At 41.7% G+C, this 22,500-nt stretch overlaps 1 protein-coding gene across 1 annotated transcript in view; it reads left to right on the top strand.

Annotated features, from left to right (window-relative positions):
* LOC138017086 (PDZ domain-containing protein 8-like) overlaps nucleotides 1-19,744 on the top strand; it is a 27,473-nt gene extending 7,729 nt beyond the window's left edge. The window contains exons 4-19 of the mRNA XM_068864284.1: nucleotides 1-231; nucleotides 814-1,034; nucleotides 2,561-2,829; nucleotides 5,254-5,332; nucleotides 7,245-7,470; nucleotides 8,694-8,810; nucleotides 9,442-9,551; nucleotides 9,896-10,043; nucleotides 10,573-10,604; nucleotides 12,274-12,349; nucleotides 13,752-13,846; nucleotides 14,868-15,099; nucleotides 16,278-16,385; nucleotides 17,168-17,230; nucleotides 17,779-17,892; nucleotides 18,402-19,744. The exon at nucleotides 1-231 is cut by the window's left edge and continues 123 nt beyond it. Coding sequence (XP_068720385.1) covers nucleotides 1-231; nucleotides 814-1,034; nucleotides 2,561-2,829; nucleotides 5,254-5,332; nucleotides 7,245-7,470; nucleotides 8,694-8,810; nucleotides 9,442-9,551; nucleotides 9,896-10,043; nucleotides 10,573-10,604; nucleotides 12,274-12,349; nucleotides 13,752-13,846; nucleotides 14,868-15,099; nucleotides 16,278-16,385; nucleotides 17,168-17,230; nucleotides 17,779-17,892; nucleotides 18,402-18,509 — 2,229 coding nt within the window. The 3' untranslated portion in view covers nucleotides 18,510-19,744. The remainder of the gene's footprint in view (nucleotides 232-813; nucleotides 1,035-2,560; nucleotides 2,830-5,253; nucleotides 5,333-7,244; nucleotides 7,471-8,693; nucleotides 8,811-9,441; nucleotides 9,552-9,895; nucleotides 10,044-10,572; nucleotides 10,605-12,273; nucleotides 12,350-13,751; nucleotides 13,847-14,867; nucleotides 15,100-16,277; nucleotides 16,386-17,167; nucleotides 17,231-17,778; nucleotides 17,893-18,401) is intronic.
* Nucleotides 19,745-22,500: the final 2,756 nt, after the last annotated feature.

Here is a 22,500-nt window from a genome sequence, read left to right on the forward strand (position 1 = left end):
AATGTCCGGCACAGTCCTTTCTTTGAGCAGCTCTCACCTCAAGATGAAACCCAGGAGGTCTATGTTCATAATGGTCTGGTTACTGTTGGTGCTTTAGAAGTCACTGTGCTGGGGTGTAGTCGTCTACCTGAATTGGAGAACTGGGCGTGGCAGTATTGTAGCCTTTCTGTAGACTTGCTCCCATGGAGTAGGCTTGCAGAGAGTAAAAGAGCCAGATGGCCTACATTTGAGGTATGCTGTTTTTGTTCTAACCTGATAATACACAATTATAATTTATTAGCCTTTACTACAACTTTCCTGTTAAGTTTGTGTCATGCTTTCTATTTCACTTCATTCCATGAAGAAGGTCACAACGGGGCGATGTTACGAGAATGTCTTTCTGTGTAAAACAAATGATGTTCTTATCTAAAAACCAACATGCAAAGGGAGAACAAGCCAGTGAATGAAATTGAGCAAACGAGCTCTCCTGTGTGAACTTTGTTGCTCTCTTGCTTTTCAGTTGACACCGCAAATAAAACAAATAACAAAAATCGTGATGAGAAAGATGAAGACAATGGCAACAGCTGCAAATATATTAATACAACTATGAAGAGAAGTGATTTTGTGTTTAACTTATTTTCTAAAGCTTTTTGGCTAGTTTACATGTATATTGTTGGTGTACAAACTAGAAGCAAAGCAGACAATTAAGACAGATCAATTGAGGAAGACGTGCGAGAGAAAATATACAACGAACTTTCTGTAGCTCAGAACATCAGTGGTAAAAGTCTCTGAGGTATTGTTTAGCAAAATGGCTTTGTGGTTCGTTCTCCCCAGGTTCCAATAAGTCGAGAAACCAATGACATTTCGTTTGGTCTTACACTCAGTACAGAGATCAATGAAGATGATGTTGGTAAAGCCATTGTAATCGAGACTATAGTCATTGATTCTCCAGCTTATTCAGCCGGTGTCATGGCGAAAGACATTCTTGTGGCTATAGATGGACACAAGATAGAGTCGCTGAAACAAGCTGCCAAGATGATCAAGAACAAAATCAGGTACTTTGTCAAAAGAACATCCGGTGTTTTTGTTATTTTGCGAAATTTCAAGTTTCGCCAAGTTTGCCGCTCCGCAATTGGTAGTAATTTTGAGAAAAACAATTAAAATTTTTCTGATTTAAATTATGTACAAGAGCTTCAATCTACGAATGAAATTATATATGGAAGGATTCATTTGAACTGCGGATATAAAATCAAGTCAATCTATGATCCTCGCAGTTACATTGGATGAACGCAATTTTAATAGCTCAGTTGGTTAGAGAGTCGCACCGGTATCAAGAGGTCACGGGTTCAAACCCCGTTGAAGTCCTGAATTTGTCAGGCTTCTCTACGCAATTGCTAAAAATTAATTGCGTCCATAACTGCGAGAATCATGGCTTTACTTCAAAAGTTGTAATGTAAGTTGAAGTATTGAGCCTTGTGTCGTAAGTTCCTTTTGTACTTGCTATCCGTTATTGATTGCAAGTAAACTGTAGATCGAAAAAAAGATTGCGCAGCAAAGGACTTCGAAGTTATGGAAATGATTCACCATTGGAAGAAGAAAATAACAATACAGCACCAAAAGAACGTCATTTGTTTTGGCTTTTCCCGTCTCTTCATGTCACAGCTTATCAGGCATGCAAGGTGGGAAAGTCTGCTAAATAACTTGTTCATACTTTTGATGGAAATTGGCCGAGATGTTACAAGAGACCTGCCGACCGCAGTCGTCAAGGCAACCCTTGTGGCGGTGTGGGTAGCGGCATTCCTCCCGTTGCGCACATAGGTGGTGAGTAATTTAGTGGACATCGCTTGCGAACTGCCTCCAAGCACTCCGGGTTCGTATCCTAGTGCGCACGCCTCAAAGTTTACTCAGCTGTCCATCCAGGTGAGTTCGGTTATCGGGCCTCCCACCACTCCTAACTGAGGTTCATCTCTGGCCCCGGTTTGCATGTGGGCTGAGTTTCAGTCGATCTAGATCTCAACCTGACTCGAGGGTTTTTCTCCGGGTACTCCGGTTTTCCTCCCTCATCAAAATCGACTCACAGCTAATTACCATCTCGTTGTGGTGCTGTGCTCTGAGATCAAACATGGACTGTACAGTTGCTGCCAGAGGCGCCTTCGTATGCTTTCAGCCCGATCTCATGATCTGTGCCCTTTCGCAATTCAGTCCCTAAGACTGCAAGAAAAGAGTGATTAGCACTGCCAGTTATTATTAATATTATTATTATTATTATTATTATTTATTTATTTATTTATTTATTTATTTATTTTTTAAGTTGTGCGCAACAGGATAGGACTGCCGAATACCGGTCATCTTGCCTACGTTCATAGTTGCGCCCACCCCTATCGTATCAAAACGGTAGAAGCCACTAAAAAGGAGCCTTGGGGTTGCCCTCGACAACGGTCGGCCTCTTGTCTGGTTTCGTTGATGGAGATTGTTACGAAATAGACAACAACTCGTACCAAAGTCTTTTAGGACAGACAAGACATGACCTGACCTTGGAATGGTCGGACCTTGCCTTGTCTTAACGTCTGTTACTCTCTAGATTCACTGCCACAGTTCAACGACCTCCAACCAGACTTATTCAACAACTGAAGCAGGACATCCCAGAGAAAGAACAGGTAAAGACTGTGGTTGACTATAAGAACGTGGCGCTGAGCAATAACAGCGAGTCAGAGGATGAATTCGTCAACATTGTGGTGCCATTGTTCGAAGACGCAGACAGTGAGATGGCGAAATCTGCTGTGCGAGAAATGCTATCAACCAGTACAGAGCTGGGACAAAAGGCGGAAAAGAAGCAGAAATTAAAACAAGGTTTGCTATTTTATAGGCTAGAGACAGATAAGCCCGATCAGGAGCGAACTACAGCCCTATATTCCTGTCACAGCGTTTTCATGGACTGGTTTATTTTCAGATTTAATTTCCCGCGAATGAGACTGCCACTGAAACCCGATGACCAATCACAAGAAACTAACTTGTCGTTTTGGCATCACCGAACCGAAACTGCCTTTGTTTTTTTGCGGAAAAGGTATTTTAAAAATAGATTGGTCTTTGAAAATACCGAGACCGAATTATGGGAGTTGTTCGCTCTTAGTGATGGGCTCCTGAGCCGATCAAGATTTTTGGTTTTCGTTGTTGAAACGTGATCGAGCGGTCGATCGCGCGATGATCGAGCGCTACTTTTCAACCAGGTATAAGCAAGGTATAAGCAGAAGTCTACCTTGTACTCATTTCCCGCGCTTGTACGCTGTTATATGGCTTCTTCTGATTGGTTCACTTCGGTTTTTCTACGTTTGCTTTGATTGGCCAATATTAGGGACCTGAAGCAAGGACGACGACGACTGCTACGAGTACGTCGTCCAAAAATATTAGGGAGCTTACGAAACGAGGACGACAACGGCTACGAGGACTTTATTTAAAAATACAAGTTCGCGTTATTCATATCACTAAGAAACTATTTCATGTAGTTTCGCGTTAAAAATGTGTAGTAACTCAGGGCTCGAAATTAACGAAAAAATCCAGTCGCATTTTGCGATAAGATACGAAAATTTGGTCGCAATCTCGCAAATTTTAGTCGCAAAATCGCCGCGCTGCATTGTGTTGTCAGCGGTTTAGCAAAAAAATATGAGCCCGCAGTACTTGTGTGTAAAGAAACTGCTGAAAATGGCGAATGATCGAAGGAATGGAGCTGTGCACGTGACATCGCAGCTAAATTACTATACAATTACGCTACCTTCAGAGAAAATTCACACCGAGAAACAAAATAATTTTGTCATTTATTTATTTATTTATTTATTTTAGCAAAAGTAGCAGCAAAGTGGCAACTGCTAACCCTTTTGTTTCAAAAGAACGAAGGTGACAACAAGTCGCAAATTTGCGACTTCTCCAGATATTTTAGTCGCAAAGGGAAAAATTTAGTCGCGAATGCGACCGTATTGGTCGCAATTTCGAGCCCTGTAACTGTCGAGGAATTAAACTGGTATGAGTGAGTTGGAAGCGTAGAGAGAGAACTGAAAATGCATCATCATGTGCTAACGTCCTCCACAGAACCTTGATTTTGGTCATTTCACGTCGTCATTTAGGAGATGACGGCAAAGAAATGTACACAAATGTAAAAGGCACGTGCAGGGCGTGCAGAGCCATTGTTTTTGCTGATTAAACCTATCGTTTTGTAGCGTCGTCGTTGCCGTCGGCGTCGTCGTTTCGTAAGCTCCCTAATTATTTCCCGTTACTGTGTCGCTCGGCATGGAAAGGTGAGTCCACATTTCAAGAATAAAATTGGTGAGAACGGTGTAGACATTTAGAGAGGATATTTGAAATTTATCTTCAGGTGTTCGCGTCCTCCACAAGACATCAAATTTGATCATTTCACGAAATTTCACGTCGTTGTCAAGACGAGAACGGCAAAGAAATGTATCAAAATGTAAAACGCACGTGCAGGGCGTGCAGGGCTATTGTTTTTGCTAATTAAACCTATTGTTTTTTTAATAAAATAATTAGGATAGTACGCGCACTCTCATTGGTCAATAGCTGTGTTTAGATAACAGTATGGAAACACGGCTGTGACATCACACGAATTTTGATTGCTTGTGTTGTCAGACGCGCGTTTTGATTGGCTGGTAGGAAATATGAGCGTGTATCAAGAAAATCTGTTTGAATCTAGAAGTTAAAAAACCAGCATTTTCCTTCATTTGTCGAATTATCTTTGAGAAATATTTTATAAAAGCAATAGAGGACCTTTTTCCGTGTTTCCATAGCCTCATCTCAACATTCGGGGGAGTTGGGAGAATTCTCGACAGTGATGCAAACCCTCGACTGCGTCTCGGGTTTGCATAACTGTCGAGAATTCTCCCAACTCCCCCTCGTGTTTAGATGAGGCTATGGAAACACGGAAAAACGTCCTCTATTGCTTAAGTGGCGTTCTCGTAGTCGTTGTCGTCGTCTTCACTAACTCGGTTGCCGTGAAGACACTTCGTTCATGGTCGTACGACACTCGATTCAGAACCGATCCATTGTTTTGCGATTTCCAAACACCGATAATTTAGTTTCTTCTTTTTGTACTTAAGGATACATCTGTTAACGGGAAGCGAAGTTGAAATGAAGTCGTAAAAAGTTTACATTTTAGATCAGAGTGAGTTTCAACCGCTCTGACATTTTGAGTGTCAGATCCATCTTCTCAGAAAGCCTTGGTTGCATTGCCTTAGCAAAGTTTATCCAATTTTTATATTTTGTCTTCAGGAAAAAAGGCTCCCCATGGGGCTGAAAATAAAGAATCCTGTGCTCAAGCTAAGTCTGGGATTGAAGATCAAGTTACAAGGTTGCATTTCTTTATTTTCTAATAGAGCGACTTTCATATGACCTTGAAAGATAAACGTGAAAATAGAACGTAAACAAAAGTGCAAAACATTTAATTGGCTTATGGCGCAAAAACAAACGAGCGCGAACATTCATTGGCTTAGCGAACGCCGATGCAAACAACGCTATCTCTCCATGGAACTTTCTGGAAAGCGATCGGCATTTCGCTTTGACGTCATTTGAAATGCAGTAATGTGATTGGGAAATCGAACTGTTTACTGCCCATATTAGGAGTTCCTTTGCAGGAATTGAAGAAAAAACCTTAAATAACAATGACCACAGCCAGGTTTTCTGAGCCCGTGAGACTGAGCACCCCCAGCAAACCATGATTGTTTTAACAAAAACCGCTGGTCAGCAACCTGGTTCTGGTCATTGTTGTCTAAGGTCTTCCGAACTGAAGAAGGAGAAGCTTTGTTTTAATCTTGCGAAACTTTGGTCCATGAAACGAATTGCGAACACTTTTTCAAGGTCATGTACGAAAGTCGCTCAAACTGTTTGTACTGCCAGTAAATTCCAGTTTCGACTTTTTAGCGGATCGAAATAAAAGGGAAAGGGGTTAATTAGTTGGAAACCTTCGATCTTAACCAAGTAACTATATTAGGAAGTTTAAGAAATGACGATGCCTACGGCAACGACAACGCTAAAAAGTAGTAATATTATTAGTTTAAGAATGCGATGCGTGTGTACGCCGCAAAGTTAATATGCAGCACGGTAGTTTTGAGCTTTCAGACTTAAAAACTCGCGTTTTGCATATCAGTATAATAACCTGCATTCTCACGCTTAAATTTTAGGTTATCATTAGATGCCATCCACTAAAAGCAGACGCGACACTTCCTTACGCCTTGCATAATGGAATATTCCCCTTCATTAAATTTCGGATTGAGATATGGAACTGGCATTCATTTCAGAAAATAAAGTCGTTTTAGTGCTTACCACAGCCTGCATTTAGGCCTAAGCACTGATTTCAAAAGGGTTAAGTTTCTAATTAGTGTTATGAATACTTCCATAATATAAAAATTAAAATTAAGAACGAACATCCACGTGCATCGGTGGTTTAGCGGAGATCAGCGATGGCGTATAAACTGACAGTTACAGGTTCGGCCTCTATCACTTCCTTAGTTTTCTTTGTAAGCGGGGATCATTTTTAATCACCTTCAAAATCAGAAGTGGCCTTTGGTATCGTCTTAAATGGCATTCTAAGCCGGTGAGAAATGAGTTTACTTCATGTAATTTCACGCGAAAAGGAAAAGTGGTTTCGGTGGATGGCATGTAATGCTGACCCAAATTTTACGCTAGTGAGACTTTTTCGTCACTTTTCCCTGGATCCAACCCTCTGTGGTCCAATCGGTCAATTTTGAACGTGAGTAATGGCGGACCGTGGAATCCAAAACTTACACTCAAGTAAACGACCTTTGGATAAAAATCAAATCTCAAATTTAGCCAGTCAGGTGTTAAGAAAACACCCTTTCAAAATCTGAAGAAAAAAGGGAAGTGATTTTTTTTTTAATCAGAGGGCACTTTTAGATTTTGATGACGACGTGGACAAGCTATGTATTGAAGTGAATCCTTCAGTCTCACTCTTTACTTAAAATCCGTCCATACCAATCCAGTTTTATATTGAATAATATAAAGGAGATGGAATAATCATGAAATAGTTAGAATAGCTCAAACTTATCTTTTGAAGTGACGTTTTCGTTGCTGTAGCCGTCGTGGTTTCTTAAACTCCCTATTGTGCAATTGGAAAACGTCAAATGAACCTCAGTACATTGAGGAAAATTCAGCATTTTTGCCTTTTCAGTACTCAGCGACTGGCAAAACTTTCACTTTCCTCTTTGCTAATGTAGACAAACCCTATTTGCATTTATTACACACAGAGATCAAAAAGCAAATGGATTGCCGGTTATCGACAAAAAGCAAGAGTCGTCAATGATTTTGAAAAAGACCTCCGACCAGGTCGCTCAGGAAATGGACAAGAGAACTGTACCGTCTAATGGAACAATTGATACACCCACTTCAGGAATCGAACAAGCTTCTGCGCCTTCACAGACAGTTCTGGATGGACCAGATAACGTGAAAACGAAGCTGGTTCCGGCAAGCGCGGTAAGTTGACGAAATACAGACACGAAGAGTTCTAAGCAAAGATGAACTCCTTATCCTGAGTGTCTTTTACTGCTGTACATTTGAAACAGTTAACCTACCCACTCACGTGGACAATGCACGAAAGAGGTTTTTGCTTGAAGTCAAATATACGCGCATCTAGTATAGCAACTTCATTCTTTTAATTGAGCTGCGGTGTGGACCTAGCGTATTGCTGAGAGCATTCGCCCTCCAGTACTATGGACTTACGATTTACAAGCGGTTTTAAAGTAAAAATAGAGAATGAAACTAAGGTTTACATTTGTATGCTCAAAACTTCAAATTTGCTGACATCACGGGAAATTAAGGTGGAAATCAAAACAAGCGTTTTGAAATTCATTAGTTTTGGATACAAACCCTTTCGAGGTCGAAAATGTCAGATTGTACACATTATGTTTTGTGGTTAAAAGTTATTTTCTTGTTTTAATGGAGGTTTCCTTTAAATTCCCTAATGTATCCCGGGTTTGAGTCTGCCTCTACGTCATTGGAAATCTAAAAGAAGTTCGTGGGAATTTAGATACAATATAGCTTTATTAAAAATCCATTGCAGCCAAAAGGCGGGATTACGGACTGTACAAATGTTTACTAAATATTATTTATATATATTATTATATATATTATACATAATAAAACTATTCTTTAGTCTGTTTGTTCTGCAAAAAGGTACCTTAAAAGCGCGCTTTCTCCTGAAGGCTACGTTACTAAGATTACGTGACGGCAAAAGGCCATGTAATTTGTGGCAGCACTTTTCTCTGATCGCATTGAATAGGCGCTCCGTCAGCAATTGGCGCCGTTGGTAGAGGGTGACAATATTGCACTCTTTAAGAGCTTCTTGGTAGCATAAATCTGGGAAAATTATTCTAAGTGCACTGCGCTGAATTCCTCTAGTTCTTCAGAGAGATACTTTGGTAGACCATTGTGAGATATAAGCAAGTAAAGACGAAATATAGGGTGTTTTTGGAGAGCTTTCATGTTGCCATAGTAACCTATTACGTAAAAATAGTGAGCGCATCTCGTTAAGCAATAATTGGTGTTTGATGTGGTACCATAACATTGCTGTTACGTGATACAGTATAGTAGTTTCAACACATCTAATAAGAAGGTCTCTAAAAGTAGTGAAACTGGTTCCAGCCACCTTAAGTTGTCTTAACTGATACAGCATTTTTGCTATTTTCCTCTTCTTTCAGGAACCAGTGTGGAATGAAACTGTTAAGTTCGACATTCTCAAAAATGACCAGTATCTTAATGTCTGCATTTGGTGCAAGTCGCAAGAGAAAAACGAGAAGGACTTGTTACTGGGATACGTAAGACAAATTCTTATTTCCTCTAATTGAAGCTTAGTCGATTTTGCCTTTGCCTCTCGAAATCATGAGAAGCCACTTATGGTTGGCTGTTTGTCGCAAAATTCAACAATGTTTATTTGTATGCAACAATCTATATTGATTCAACTTCAACACAGGATATTTTCATGTAACGACTACATTCGTTCTTATAGTGTATCGGGCCATCTTTGGAGAAACAGCCTTAAGTCAAAGGGACTTTGCCGGATACCGAGACTGGTAGATACAGATGTACTGTAGATGGCCTTGGTGGTGGAATCAGTCGTCTTTCTCGGAGGATTGTAAACTGCAAAAAAATCAGTATGGCCGAAGTCGTAAATTATTTCTAAAACGCCCCGAAGGGAGTGGCAAATAGCTGTATTTCATTACGACTTCCTGCGGAGGTGTTTCCTTGGATTTGCTCCCGTATGACCCCCGCCCGGGCAAAAGCTACGGGATCGAGGATCCCGCAACTCGCAAAATTTGTTCGACTTTCGGTAGCAATCTTTGAATTTCATGCGTCTTTTTTTTTGTAGCAAACTACTAGTGGCTTTATCCAGGTCAACTTTTGACTTCATCTTTTCTTCCGCTGTTTGTGTTTGTATTTATTTTGCAGGTAACCATTCCTTTGATGGATATTGCCTTTCAATGCCTGTCTTTGTCGTCCAAGAGGCACGAACAATGTTATGTGCTGGCTACTCCACATTCAGACAGAATCATATCAAAGTAATTTCAAGTTTATTCTTTAGTGTAAGAGTCAGATTCGAAGGTTAACGTTCCTTAAAATGACCTGGAATCTTGAGGGATCAGTTTAGCGTTCACCAGTGTTTTTAAACGGTGGACTTTAATACAACGCAACAAAACTGTTTGCTTTTCTGGCCATAAAGGGTGCTCCGCATTTAACTGTTTGCTTTTCTGGCCATAAAGGGTGCTCGGCATTTAGTTGGATTAGTTAATGCAGGAAATTGAGTTTAGCGTATCATTGTGTACCGTGAGAATGGCCACCTGTATGTTAAGATTTTCAGTCACTTTCAATTGAATATTGGCTTATTTGGCTGTTCTTTCTTTAGTCAGCCCTACCTACGTAATCACCCTGATCTTAAGGAGAGGCTTTATTGCGGTGATGTCACACTGATATTTCGACACATGCCGTCACTGGTTGACTGCGATGAAACCATATTGGAGAAGGTGGACTTGCTGGCGGAATCCGAACACAAGGTATCAACTGATACAGTTAGCGTGAAAAAACGTTACGTGGGATGATATTGCTGAAATTTCACTGTTGGACGTGGTTGGATATAGCGCATGAATGTGACTTGCATGGCTTTGACGTGATGTGACGTGACATAGCGTGACTGATAGTTGCCCCCCCCCCCCCCCTCCCCCTCCCCCAAAAAAAAAAGCAAAAAAGAAAGAGAGAAATTTTCGATCGAAAGGCAGCACGATTCTGACAGTACATTCGACTCAAGTGAAGCTATGATCTTCGCAGTTATGAGTGCAATTTTTGCAATTGCGTAGAGAAGCCTGAAAAATTCAGGACTTCAACGGGGTCCTGAATTTTTCAGGCTTCTCTACGCAATTGCAAAAATTGCGCTCATAACTGCGAAGATCATAGCTTCACTTGATTTCATATCTGCAGTTCATATATGATTCATTTCATATACCATTTCATCACTAGTACATTCGACGTCACTCACTTGAAAGATTACTTTTGATGGCTTAAGTTTTTCTTTTACTCATTTTCCAGGATGAAAGCCAAGGAAAGGACACTCTTGAAAGGTATGCGAGGTGTCTTATCTACATAAGTAAAAGTTTACCTGATACACCTTCTCGACAGTGTTTTGAATCCCGCTGATGACTTATTACCGGGCTACTTGTGAAGCTAAGTCAGAAATCGCCGCATTTCTTTAGTGTCACAAATTGTGGCCGTTTCGCACACACCAAAGACGGCGTACGACGTGACCAATGCAAAACACCAGTTCCTGTTGATTTTGAATTTACGTCCGGTCATACGGGTTTAAGGCTTGGATGGGTGAGCGTTAAGGAATGCTCCCCCTAGGGAGTCAGGTTGGCGTAGTGGTTATCATCTTCGCCTGCCATCGCTACGATCTCATATGAGCCGAGGTTCAGTCGATCTCCACCTGGCCCCAGTTTTTCGACGGGTGAGTGGCACTATCCACTGGATAACTAAATTGGTTTTGCTAGTGTTTATCCGCTTGAAAGTGATTTAGGCGCAAGGATGGCACAGTCGGTTAGTGCGCGGTTAGTGTCCCGAGTTCGATCCCCGGACCCTTAAAACGGAGCACTGATGGAAAGAGGGGGGTAAAATGAGTGCACGGTCGGCTACCTGGGAGAATAACCTCGCTCTAGAGGGTAAAGGAATTACCGACGTTAAATAAGGTGTACCTTTGCCTTTACCTTATCCAGTGGATAGCGTTACTCCGGCACCTTTTGAACAAGCGAGGCCTGACTCAAAATCGAGCCACAGCCAATAACATCTGCCTGTAGTCTGCCTGTGGTCTGCTTATTGTGTTATGCTCCGGAATCAATCATTGTGGCACAGTTATGTCCCAGAAATGTTAGATGCACAGGGTTCTCCCTAGTTTTCAGCAAAACATGGAAGGGACCTTTTCAAACCGGTAAAGCATTTGGTTAATGTTGGACGTTCTGCAAAGGATAAGCAACTTCTGAGCGTTTGCAGGTGTTCTTACAAGCGGTAAATTTTACCGGTTACCGTGTGATAAGGAGAACTCTGGATGCACGTCCAGTTTTAATCTCCTTTGCTTTTCAGGGTGCGGGGATGGCGCAGTTTTTGAGACTACTCGCCTCCCACCAATGTGGCGAGGGTTCTATTCCCAGACTCGGCGTCATATGTGGGTTGAGTTTGTTGGTTCTCTACTCTGCACCGAGGTGTTTTTCTCCGGTTACTCCGGTTTTCTCTCTTTCCTCAAAAACCAGAATTTGATTTGATTTGTTTATTTCAATTTACAGTGTCCCCACTTAGTAAATTGTCTGTATTTCGAGACACGAGTGATGTTGAAGTTGGGGAGAAGAGCGAGGAGACACTTCATGACGCTTATTGAAAAAGCTGGGCATCTAATTACGAGCATATCTGCAATCACACGTCGTCCATGTTGAATCCCGAGGGATGAAAACTTCTGTTTTTGCCCACCGAAACTCGTCCCCAAACATTTCAACTCGAGGCTCGGGGTACGAAATCTATTGTCTATGGCCAATATGGCCGCCGCGTGAATCAGGCCCATAGCAGCATCTGGGGGCGCCCTATAGATGCTTTCGGCCGGATTTCGTCGAGCTGCGCCATTCTTAATTCCTTCCTTAAAACTGTATGGAATGGGTGAGAAGCAAAGCCAGTTTCTTGGCTTACCATTAACCCCAATTCACTCTGAAGCATGTGTTGACACTAACAATTCCTGATAATTTCTTTCAGCCTGGAGCCCCCAAAGCATCAGTTTATTTTAACACAGTTCCATTTCCCCACAAGATGTAGCTACTGCAATAAAAAGGTATGTGTCTTACGTTTCTTTCAGCAATATTACCGTGAACGTTTATCCCTTTACTGGCTTTTTTATAATCATTAGTAAAGCGTCTCGAATCTTCATCGGAAGGAGCTAGCCGTGTGTGTCGCTATTCTTCTTCCTTAACTGATCGCTCCTAATTTTAATTGTCGATACCTTGTTTACTAATAAGGCTTACGGCCTACGTCAGGCAGAAAATAGATGGAATTGCAACCTAAATATAGTTTACCAAAATGAAGGTCAATGGAAAAATAACTGAGCAAAGTGTGACGGTTAAAGTTACTCTGATTGAAACTCGCGTACCATCGGTACAGCTGGGAAATCTACTGCCAACACCGTATGGTGGACGGTTTAGGGACACCCTGCGAGCAGAGCCTCTTTTTATCTGTTTCTTTACTGAAACCGCCGCAGCCCGAACGTCTGACCTAGTCCATCTTGTTTGCTCTCGTCAAACTGGTTTTTCCAGTGCGAGCATCCGTTTAGTGATAAAACCGATGGTTATAATTGAGTCCGCTATACCGTGCAAAACCAAGATGGCGGCGAGATCTGGCCTATCAGTCTTGGGTTCGAGACTGTATCCTGGCAACATGCAGCGCATGCTCAATAAAGATCTTACGCGATTCATGCAGAGTCTTTCTCGAGAACGCCAAAAGAAAGGCTCTGCTATCAGGGTGGTTTAGGGGGCATTCCTTGTTCCTCTTCTCCCTGCTCCGCCGCTCATTTCCAAACTGACAAACGCGACTTTTGGCTTTTATTGCGCTTAGAGTTATCAATTTTGAAGTACAGTATTCTCGTCCAAAGAAATCTGAATCTCATGTCCTCCCTATCTCTTCCTCACTGAGCCAAAAAAGGCTTTAATGAGAAGAATTAATGAAGAAATGGCGGAATGTCCAAAGCTCGCATAGTTTCTTGGAAAAACTCTCTTAGTTTTATGATCTCGTACTTCTGGGCAAATCTGTAGATCGATAAAACCGCCTCGGGCCTTTACGCTCACTCAAGGGCGAGGTAGAGGCTTACCAATCCTAAGTGATTTGCCTCTCCCGCGTCAAATAATAATCGACAGCATTCAACAAAATCGAAGGGACGTTGAAGCAAAACGTTGAAGCTTAAGGTGAAGCTTGGCTCCTTGCAACCTCTATTTTCGTTGAATGAGTCTATATAGGACGCAACTCAGCTGTTCTAAGTCTGTTCGTTCTGTTGAGTAAGTAGTTGAGGTTATTGTTTTTGAAAGCAATCCTGTACCTGACAGCGTTTATAATAGCTGCTTGAGATGTAGATGATATTTTTCTTGCAGTGCTCACACTCTGTCCGCGACCAACTCACTCAAGGCATTCTTAAATTTCATGATTTATGGTGGTGTACATGGTTTTCTTTTATTCTTGTCCTCTAGGTTTGGACCAAAGTTGCCTTCCAGTGTAGAATTTGTGCCATGATTTGCCATAAGAAGTGTTTACAAAGTTGTATGAGTTACACGCATTGCGTCCAGTAAGAGTTACTTTATTTGTATGAAGCAGTAATTCAGATAGAAAAAGTTTCATACATGGATCTCACTGTGAAGAGCCTTTTTTATTTTAACAGTAACGGTATCGGTTGAGATTTGCTTGATAGTGATGATTGTGTAATGTACCAGTTGAGCGAGTTTCAATCGAGTGTCGTAAAACCAAAACCAAAGTAATTACTTTGGCCAATCAAAAAGGACTGAGACCATCCAGTAAACCAATCAAAACTCGAAGTAATTACACGTAACCGACACAAAGCGCGGGAAAATGTGCACGCGCGAGCCACGATTGGTTTTGGTTTCACTTCTGATTGGTTGAAAAAAATGGCGCGAGAACTTTGAACCAATCACTGAGTGAAGTAATGAAAAACCAAAGCAATTCGCTAATTACTTTCGACACTCAATTGAAAACCGCTCTAAATAGATGATATATTAGTTGCTTGACATGGGGCGAAGGGACAGCACCTGAAGGGTCAACTGAAAAAGTCCTAATCCAGATATTCGGCGAAGCTACGACTTGCGTAACACCGGTCGGACGTACCAGAGTTGAGACTTTCACCATACTTCCAGCTTTTGGACCATAACTAGAAATGGGCCAAGACAATGTGGCCCGGATTTAATTCTCAGACGCAACGTTCAATTTGGGTTGAGTTCGTTGGTTCTCTACTCTTCTTTCTCTGGGTTTCCTGGTTTTCCTCTCTTATTAGAATCCTTTGTTGCGTTTGATTTGCTTTACTGTCGGGCCAATTTGTGGGGAACTTTTGCACGGCTAAATAAGGGAGCTTTAGACTGTAAGCAGTGATTAAGTTATAACTAGTAGTAATCTCGGATTATTGAAGTGTGTTCGACAGTCGCTTTGGTCCTGTTATCGTTATTATTATTATTATTATTATTATTATTATTATTATTATTATTATTATTATTATTATTATTATTATTATTTGAACACTGTTCAACTAAGCCCAAAAATAAAATTGTTATCATTTTTACTTCATTCTATTGAAACAGTGCGTCCAAATCAACGCCTACTTGGTTTTCAAGAACGGAAGCCAAGTCAGGAAACAATTTTAAGAAAGAGAAAGAAGGCCAAGACAGTAAAGATGGGCAGGAATCAATTGCAGAGGGTTCCTCTGAATCAGAGCTGGACCGTAACGTTAAGAAACGAGAAAAATGCTCTGATAAAGACGAAAGGAAACTCTTGGTTACCAGCGATCAAACGGAAACCAGCGAAGACGCAGAGGTGAGAGTTACATGTCTTATGGAGCCTGTTTACCCACGTGATATGCGGTCATATCGTTTAAACCTAAACAAGAGAGGACATTTGGTTAGATACCAACAAGGCTACCATTTCTTTGTTTCGTTACACCAACCTACCGTGACGTTGTATACACACAAGCCCGAGCCGTGTTCACACTTGCAAACCAACTCAGTTAAACGTGATTTAAATACTGTAGTGGTGGAGATGTTAGATGTCAACCCCAGTGAGTGAAATGAAGAGATCATAATTTTCGATGTTGAGTCGGGAATACTCGGAAAAAGTCCGAGTGCTTTTCGGGAGTCGAATCTACGACCTTCCGACTACCCGTGGGGGCTAGACCATGAAACTAGATTCAGTGTTAGAGCATCCGCCATCCGAACCAGTAATCGTTTAATCATTTCCGTGTTTCCTCAAGTCTTCGTCGAAAACTTGTATCTATTCATAATTTAACTAATTTACCGGAGAATTTGTCCAGGATTGTTTTAGTTTATGCGACGTTACCACATGGCACAAATACATACCCCCACACACTGCAAAATAGCACGTGTCTATCCATGCATACTGTACTCGATGCTTGCATTTCGATGGCCGTTTTCACATTAGAATCGAAGACGAACAAATTGTCCTATGGTTCAATGGACTAATATGAAATTATGCTAGTGTTCTCCGACGTAAATTCATAAGTGGACAGTGCACCGACAAACTGGATAAGTATAAGCGCATGAATACAGCCGAACCTTATTTTTTGCGCCAACCTCCCTTCCGCTCGCAATATTGAAAACTTTCCATTTCCCATCGCTAGTCCCATTTCCCGCGATTGCTAATTTGTTGGTCTAACGTGAATTAAGGTTGGAATTAGGTCAACTTCTTCGTCTGGACGGATAAATCGTCTTCCTAGACGGACAATTTTCAGACGACTAAGTTGTCTGGAAATTTGTTCGTTCCGTTTTCACGTCAGAGGTTGCCAAGAGTCTGAGACGATTTGTTCGTCCATGCAATTTGTTCGTGTTCCAGTGTGAACACTGCCAATATCAGAGTACTGCACAATGCACAGACTTCATATGCGATGATATAGAATATGCTTAGCAAACTCTGGCAAGCTTTCGGCTACTACGAGTAACGACGTTGTTTCAATCGTAGTGAAATTTCATATTTTGCAGTACGGTAGCAGCGACCAAATACCGGAAGCGGAAGAAGAAGATTGGACCACGAAAGATAACATTCTGAAAGCGAATGACATTGCCAAGACTTCCGAAAGAGTTCGAGAGGTCAGTAGCGTATATGCGAAATATTTGCAATATTTCAGCATGCAGTTTTATGGAAATTGTGGAGAAACTCTCTCACATGTCACACATGCAACTTCTGACGACCTTTTTGTCAAACCGAGAATTTCGCGTCTTTTTTAAACCAATTAGAAGGTAAACATTGACATTTGTTTTCATTGTGTTCCCTGCGCTTGTACCCTGCGAGCAGTTGGTTTCTCCTGCGCTTCCCCAGAGAGAAACCACTGCGAACAACCTTTAGTTGCTTTGAGTGAGCCGCCGTCCAGCGCCAAGGACGAATAAATTAAATTTAAACCAGGAAAACGAGTTAGTTAACTTGTTTTGGCGCTTGCGAGTGCGTTCAGCTACGTAACTGCTGCGTTTGGGCGAGCCTGCTGTGTAATGATTTCCCGCGAAATAAGACGAAGTGATGTCAAATACATCACGTGGGGTGTGACGTACTTCGCACATGCTTGATGTAAAATCAAGCGGTTGCTGACAGTGGTTTCTCTCTCAGGAAGTGTAGGAGAAACCAACTGCTCTCAGGGTACCGCGCTTGGGGCTGCCTTTCGTTCAGTGATTAATTTATATTATCGTCTTTTATGACTGCCCAAATTTCGTACCATTAACTGGTTTTTACGACACAATGAAAAACTTTTATTTATTTATTTATTTATTTATTTATTTAAATGAAAAACTTACTGAACTAAGCTCTTGAGGGAAATTTGCACTTATTTGACCGTATGTTGGTGTGTTGATTTGTTATTTCGCTCTTGCACTCGTTTCAGGCTGGCAGGGAACTGTTTTGTAATCTTCCGCCGGAGGTTCGCAAAAATAAGCTGGAAGACATGGTGAGATAACCGAACACCATTATAACGACGATCGCAATACAAATTTTGCGCTGAATTCTGCGGACCATATCAACTTTAAGCACCGCTTGGTTGTCGCACGCATAGCACGCCTTGTTCTTTCTAGATTTTAGATTTTATATCAATTATGTACGAAACTTAGGCGGTAACGAAAGGAACCCGGGTGGAAAATTCATGATGGGCTCGAAGAGAATTTTTATAGCGGCTTACTCGTTCAATTTGCTAGGAAAATACTTTTTTCTCTACCCAAATGGGAGTCGGGCCATGGGCTTTTTTTCGAGCCCTGTCAGGATTTCACGGAATTTGAACCCATGATATCTGTCACACCTGTGCAGTGCTCTAAAGCCAGCTGGGAGCGGATCATTTTGCTTGTTCTTGTAAAATCGACGATTTCGACTCTGAGTCTCCCGGAAGCAGCGAAGCGAGATTGGGTCGGAGACCGAGGCTGTCGCCTGCCATTTTGTCTATGGAATACGCGCATTACATTCAAACAAAGAATTGACAAAACTGACTTTTCCCGCCTTTCTCAGATGAACAGATTACAAGTGGAAATTGATGAAGAGAACGGAACGCAGACCGAGTTGTATGAGCAAAGAAGGCGGGCGAAGGAAAGGAAACAAAAAGCCGTCATTGAGTCTCTTTTGGTAAGTGAAAGCTTGTTTCCTCATGAGTGACGTCACTGTCACCCGAAATCGATACCAAATATAATCGATTCTCCCCCTCCTGTCCAACTTTTATCCGAGTCCGCTTGTGAAGTTTGGTCTTAGTTTTAAGTTCAGGTAACCGTATGACACTATCTCATTCATGAACTTCTCGAAAAGTGCGCGAACCGTCAATAGCCCGCAATACCTTGTGTGCAATTCAAGATGGCAGTTACGGGAATCGTTTGTAATGCCTTCTTTGGAATGCGATAAAAAAAAAAATAGGAAAAGATAGGGAATTTTCTTTATGACGGATTTTCTAATAAGTACAAATTAAGCACTTTTGGCCACATTTTTTTAAATAGGGAAGGGTCCCTTTTATGCTTTCCCTAACATGTCAGCTATCAGTTTTCTCGTTCTGGTCGTGCATCTTACTTAAAGTTGACTGAACGCTTACTTTGTAAAATTCTGCTCACATTCCTCTCCAATTTTTGTTTGTGTCTTTGTATTAGGAGAAATCTGAAGAGAGAAGCCAAGCACTTGCGATGCTGATGTTGCAGTACTGTGCTGGATATCAGAGCTGTGTTGAAGCAGAAGAATGTGACCGATATCAACTCTAATCTGCCACATCTCCGGTGCAGTCAGCATAATGCTAATGAAAGGGCAAACAGCCGTATTTTAATCCCCATCGTACGTGAAAAATGAAAAAGACGTTAAGCACGCGACGTTTTTTTAGCCGCGGACAGCAACCGGAAGTGATGTTTTTTCCTTGTTGAGCCACTTTCATACACCTTTTTCCAAAATGACCGCCATTTAGATGTTTTTATTCAAATTAGACCTTGATGCCTCGTTCAAGGCAAAATATTCTTTTGAATTTTAAACTTAAGAACGAGGCAGCAAGGGCTAATTTGAATAAAAACAAAAGAATATTTAAATTGCGGCCATTTTGGAAAAGTGTGTATATGACCTTGAAAAATAAACGTAAAAAGAGAACGTAAACAAAAATGCAAAACATTGAATTGGCTTATCGAACAAAAACAAACGAGCGCGAATTTTCATTGGCTTAGCGAACGCGGATGCAGACAACGTAATCTCTCCATTGTAACTTTCTGGAAAGCTATTCGGCATTTCGCTTTGACGTCCATTTGAAATGCAGTAATGTGATTGGGCAATCGAACTGTTTACTGTCCATATTAGGAGTTTCCTTTGCGGGAATAAGGAGAAGCTTTGGTTTAATCTTGCCAAACATTGGTCCGTGAAACAAACTGCGAACCCTTTTTCAAGGTCATACGAAAGTCGCTCTATCTTGTCTTAGCACTACCCATTTATCGTTTATATTGCCAAGTGTCTTTTCTCTGTGAGAGACGATTACTTTTACAGTCTTGGGAGGGACTGCTGTCTGGGTTTGTGAAATTTTCACTTCCGGTTTCCGTTCCTGGCTTAGGAACGTCGCGTGCTTAAGCTACCTAAACTTAATACATGAACTTGCGAAAGTAAAAAGGAAAAATGATCGAAATTTCCCTTGAATATAGTTCTGAAATTTCTTACATGTACAATTACTCTTGCGCAGTATAAAATTCAATTTCACTTTTGGCATCATTTTTATCATTGCTGTCTTGAAAGATCTTTCGAAGAATAACCTTTTATTTTCTTTTGTTTTTGATTTCTAAAGTTGCCGAGAATTTCAAACTGAATTTTTTTATTATTATTATGAGAAAATGCGGTTCAACTCAAGACTAAAGAGAACCAGTCGTTGATTTCTTAAGCAGAGAATCATGAGCATATTTATTACCGGACAAAAATAAACTTCTTCACATCAAGAGTAATTTATGAAATAAAGTCGACTTGAATTAAATCGCGCCTGATTTGTCCAATGAACAGGCATCATGCAGAGCAGCCTTCTAAGACAATACAATCAGCTTCTCTTAAGGACGGTGCCTACTAATTCAAAGGTATTTTTGCCCTGGTTTATGATTATGCAGGAAATGTAGATCTTAACAAGTGTTGTTGAAATCCAAAAGAAAAATTTGGGGTAACCACGCATTTTCCAAAGATAAGTCATGAATAATATTTGTAACAAGCTTAAAATGCAAAGCAATGTATGGCGTTTTCTCAAATTGAAGTTTAATGATCTCTCAAAAATGCATGGTCACCCCAATTTTCTTTTTGGATACCAAGAGTACTTACTAAGATGTACTTTCTCCGGATAGTTTTAAAGCGCGCAAAAATGTCCCTGAATTGGTAAGCATCACTGATAGGAAACCCGAGTATCTCGAGATGCGCAGAACGTGTGCGCAATAACAATAGTAGGCACCGTCCTTAAGCCTGTTTTTCAATAGCGACTCAAGCATAAGCACAAGCAACAACGCAGGCGCATTCACTTACTGTTAATTAGTGTCTATTGTTCTAACAAAAGGCTTGAATGAACAACAAGCTACTGAGTTTGCGTATGCTTCTTGTGCGTATGCTTGCGTCGCCGGTGAAACCAGGCTGTACAGACAACCTGGCAAAAGACGAACGACAAGCACTGAAACGACGAAAGAACGATGAGAACATTGTGATACATCCCGTTTGACAAAGGACGCGTGAATGTTGTTATGGACAGCACAGACTATTATGACAAGGTGGACCCACTTGTTCCCGATAGACTTCGAAGTTACGAAGAAGTTACGAAGTTAAACGAGGCCCGAAGCCAGCACTTCAACGAAACCTCAACAGCCAATGACAACTAGGCTTAACTGCCATCTACTGACGCCACACAAATCACTTGACTCTGAAAATAACTTCCGCTCACGTTATCGAAACATCAGTCAAGTCGTTCTGAGGACTACGCACACCCGGATGATCCCCGCCGCATCCGCGCGGCATACCCTGGGTATTTGGTGAAAAACTAACACACCAACATTATGATCTATTACGTCTACCAATAAGGAGGGGGGAACTTGAATCTTTTGGAAAAGGCTGCTGCATCTACACAGTTGTGGAACATACATACTGCACTGTGTCAAACATGACAAGACGAGCGGCTATTCCGACCTTAACAGCACTCCTTACATGTGCGCCGCGAGTGCCTATTTTATTTACTTATCTGGCTTGAGTCTTTTAGGCCCCGTTCGGACTAAGGTGCCCGGGTACTGAAATGGGCGTTGTTCAGACAACCCAGTTCTAACAACGCAATGATTTCTTCCTTCGTCCAGTTTGCAACGGCTGCCATTATCATGACTGCCTCGAAGGGAACTGAGAAAAGCGTGTTCAGACAGGTTCCCGTTTTTGGGAACGATGCCCGAGTACTACCCTTGGAGGTAGTGCCCGTGCCCTGGTACGGTGCTCAAATTTTTGCTCGTGCGCCAACAAAAAGCTATGTTCAGAATAGTGCCCATTTCCGAGAACCGGCACAGGCACCTACAATAGTGTCTGATCGGGGCCCTAAGTCATTCGAAGTGCAGGATACTTGTCTCGCGCAATATAGCTCTGCCGTTTATGCACTTGCGAGTTTTGGATTGACTTCAATGGCAGTACTCATCACACCCGACATTGCCGGCGATAACCTTCTGCGCAACAATTTTGCTCAAAAAATCGTTGTTGAAATCATTACGCGTGAAATCAATTTTAAAAGCAAATGGATGAGAGAACGTGAGGCCCAACGCCTGTTTCCGCCGCTGCACCACCCCCAGAGTTCATTCACGAGCTGTCAAATGTACTACACACTATCTGGAGCCTTTAACTAGGAGCGAACAACTTTGTTGTATTTGTGGAACAGTGTTTTTTGACGGACCGAGTTCTTTTTAGATTGATTTTCCCGCGAAACCAGATCTTTCCAGTTAATCGCAAATCTTGCATGAGAAATTACGTCCCGTCGTTTTCACCTAAGCGTGGACACGTCACGGGGAAAACATGCTCTAACTGGTTGCAAACATGACAAGTTTTCTCTTCAATCCTTCGAAGTTTGAGGGTTGTTTATGTAAGTTTTCCTAGAATAGCAGCAAGACTGGATATCAAAGACTTTTTCTGAGAAATTGACCCTGATCTCATAAAGTATACTTCAAATTCGTTCAGTTAAACTATCGTACACAAAAGTTTACTGATGTTAACGGCTGCCAAACTTAAACTTCAAAGAACATGTTTTCCCGTCGTGTGTCCACGCTTAGATGAAAACGACGGTATTACCCATAGGATAGAATGGTCATTCATGCAAGCCAAATCGTATTTAAGAACTCGTTTAAAAGTGGCTTGATCTGTGGAAAAACGGAAATGGGATTTGTTGACCGAGGGAACACCAAGCTCGTTCAACATATGTGTCCGTGCATTCCGGATCGAATTGGGATTTGGCAGTGTTAGTTTTTGTGGGGAGGGGAAAACGGCCGGAATACCTGGAGAAAAACCTCTCGGAGCAAAGAGAGAACCAACAACAAACTCAACCTGCATGTGAAGTCGGAACCGGGAATCGAACCCGGGCCACATTGGTAGGAGGCGAATTCTCTCACCACTGGGCGCCACCACTAAGCGCCACCACTAAGCGCCACCACTGCGCCATCCCTGCTCCACCCCTGCTGCACCCCTCCCCATGAAAATGCCTTTACACTGACCTAGTATTGGAGTTGAAGGCTCCTG

The sequence above is a fragment of the Montipora capricornis genome, chromosome 9 (assembly GCF_036669925.1).
Source record: "Montipora capricornis isolate CH-2021 chromosome 9, ASM3666992v2, whole genome shotgun sequence".
NCBI lineage: Eukaryota > Metazoa > Cnidaria > Anthozoa > Scleractinia > Acroporidae > Montipora > Montipora capricornis.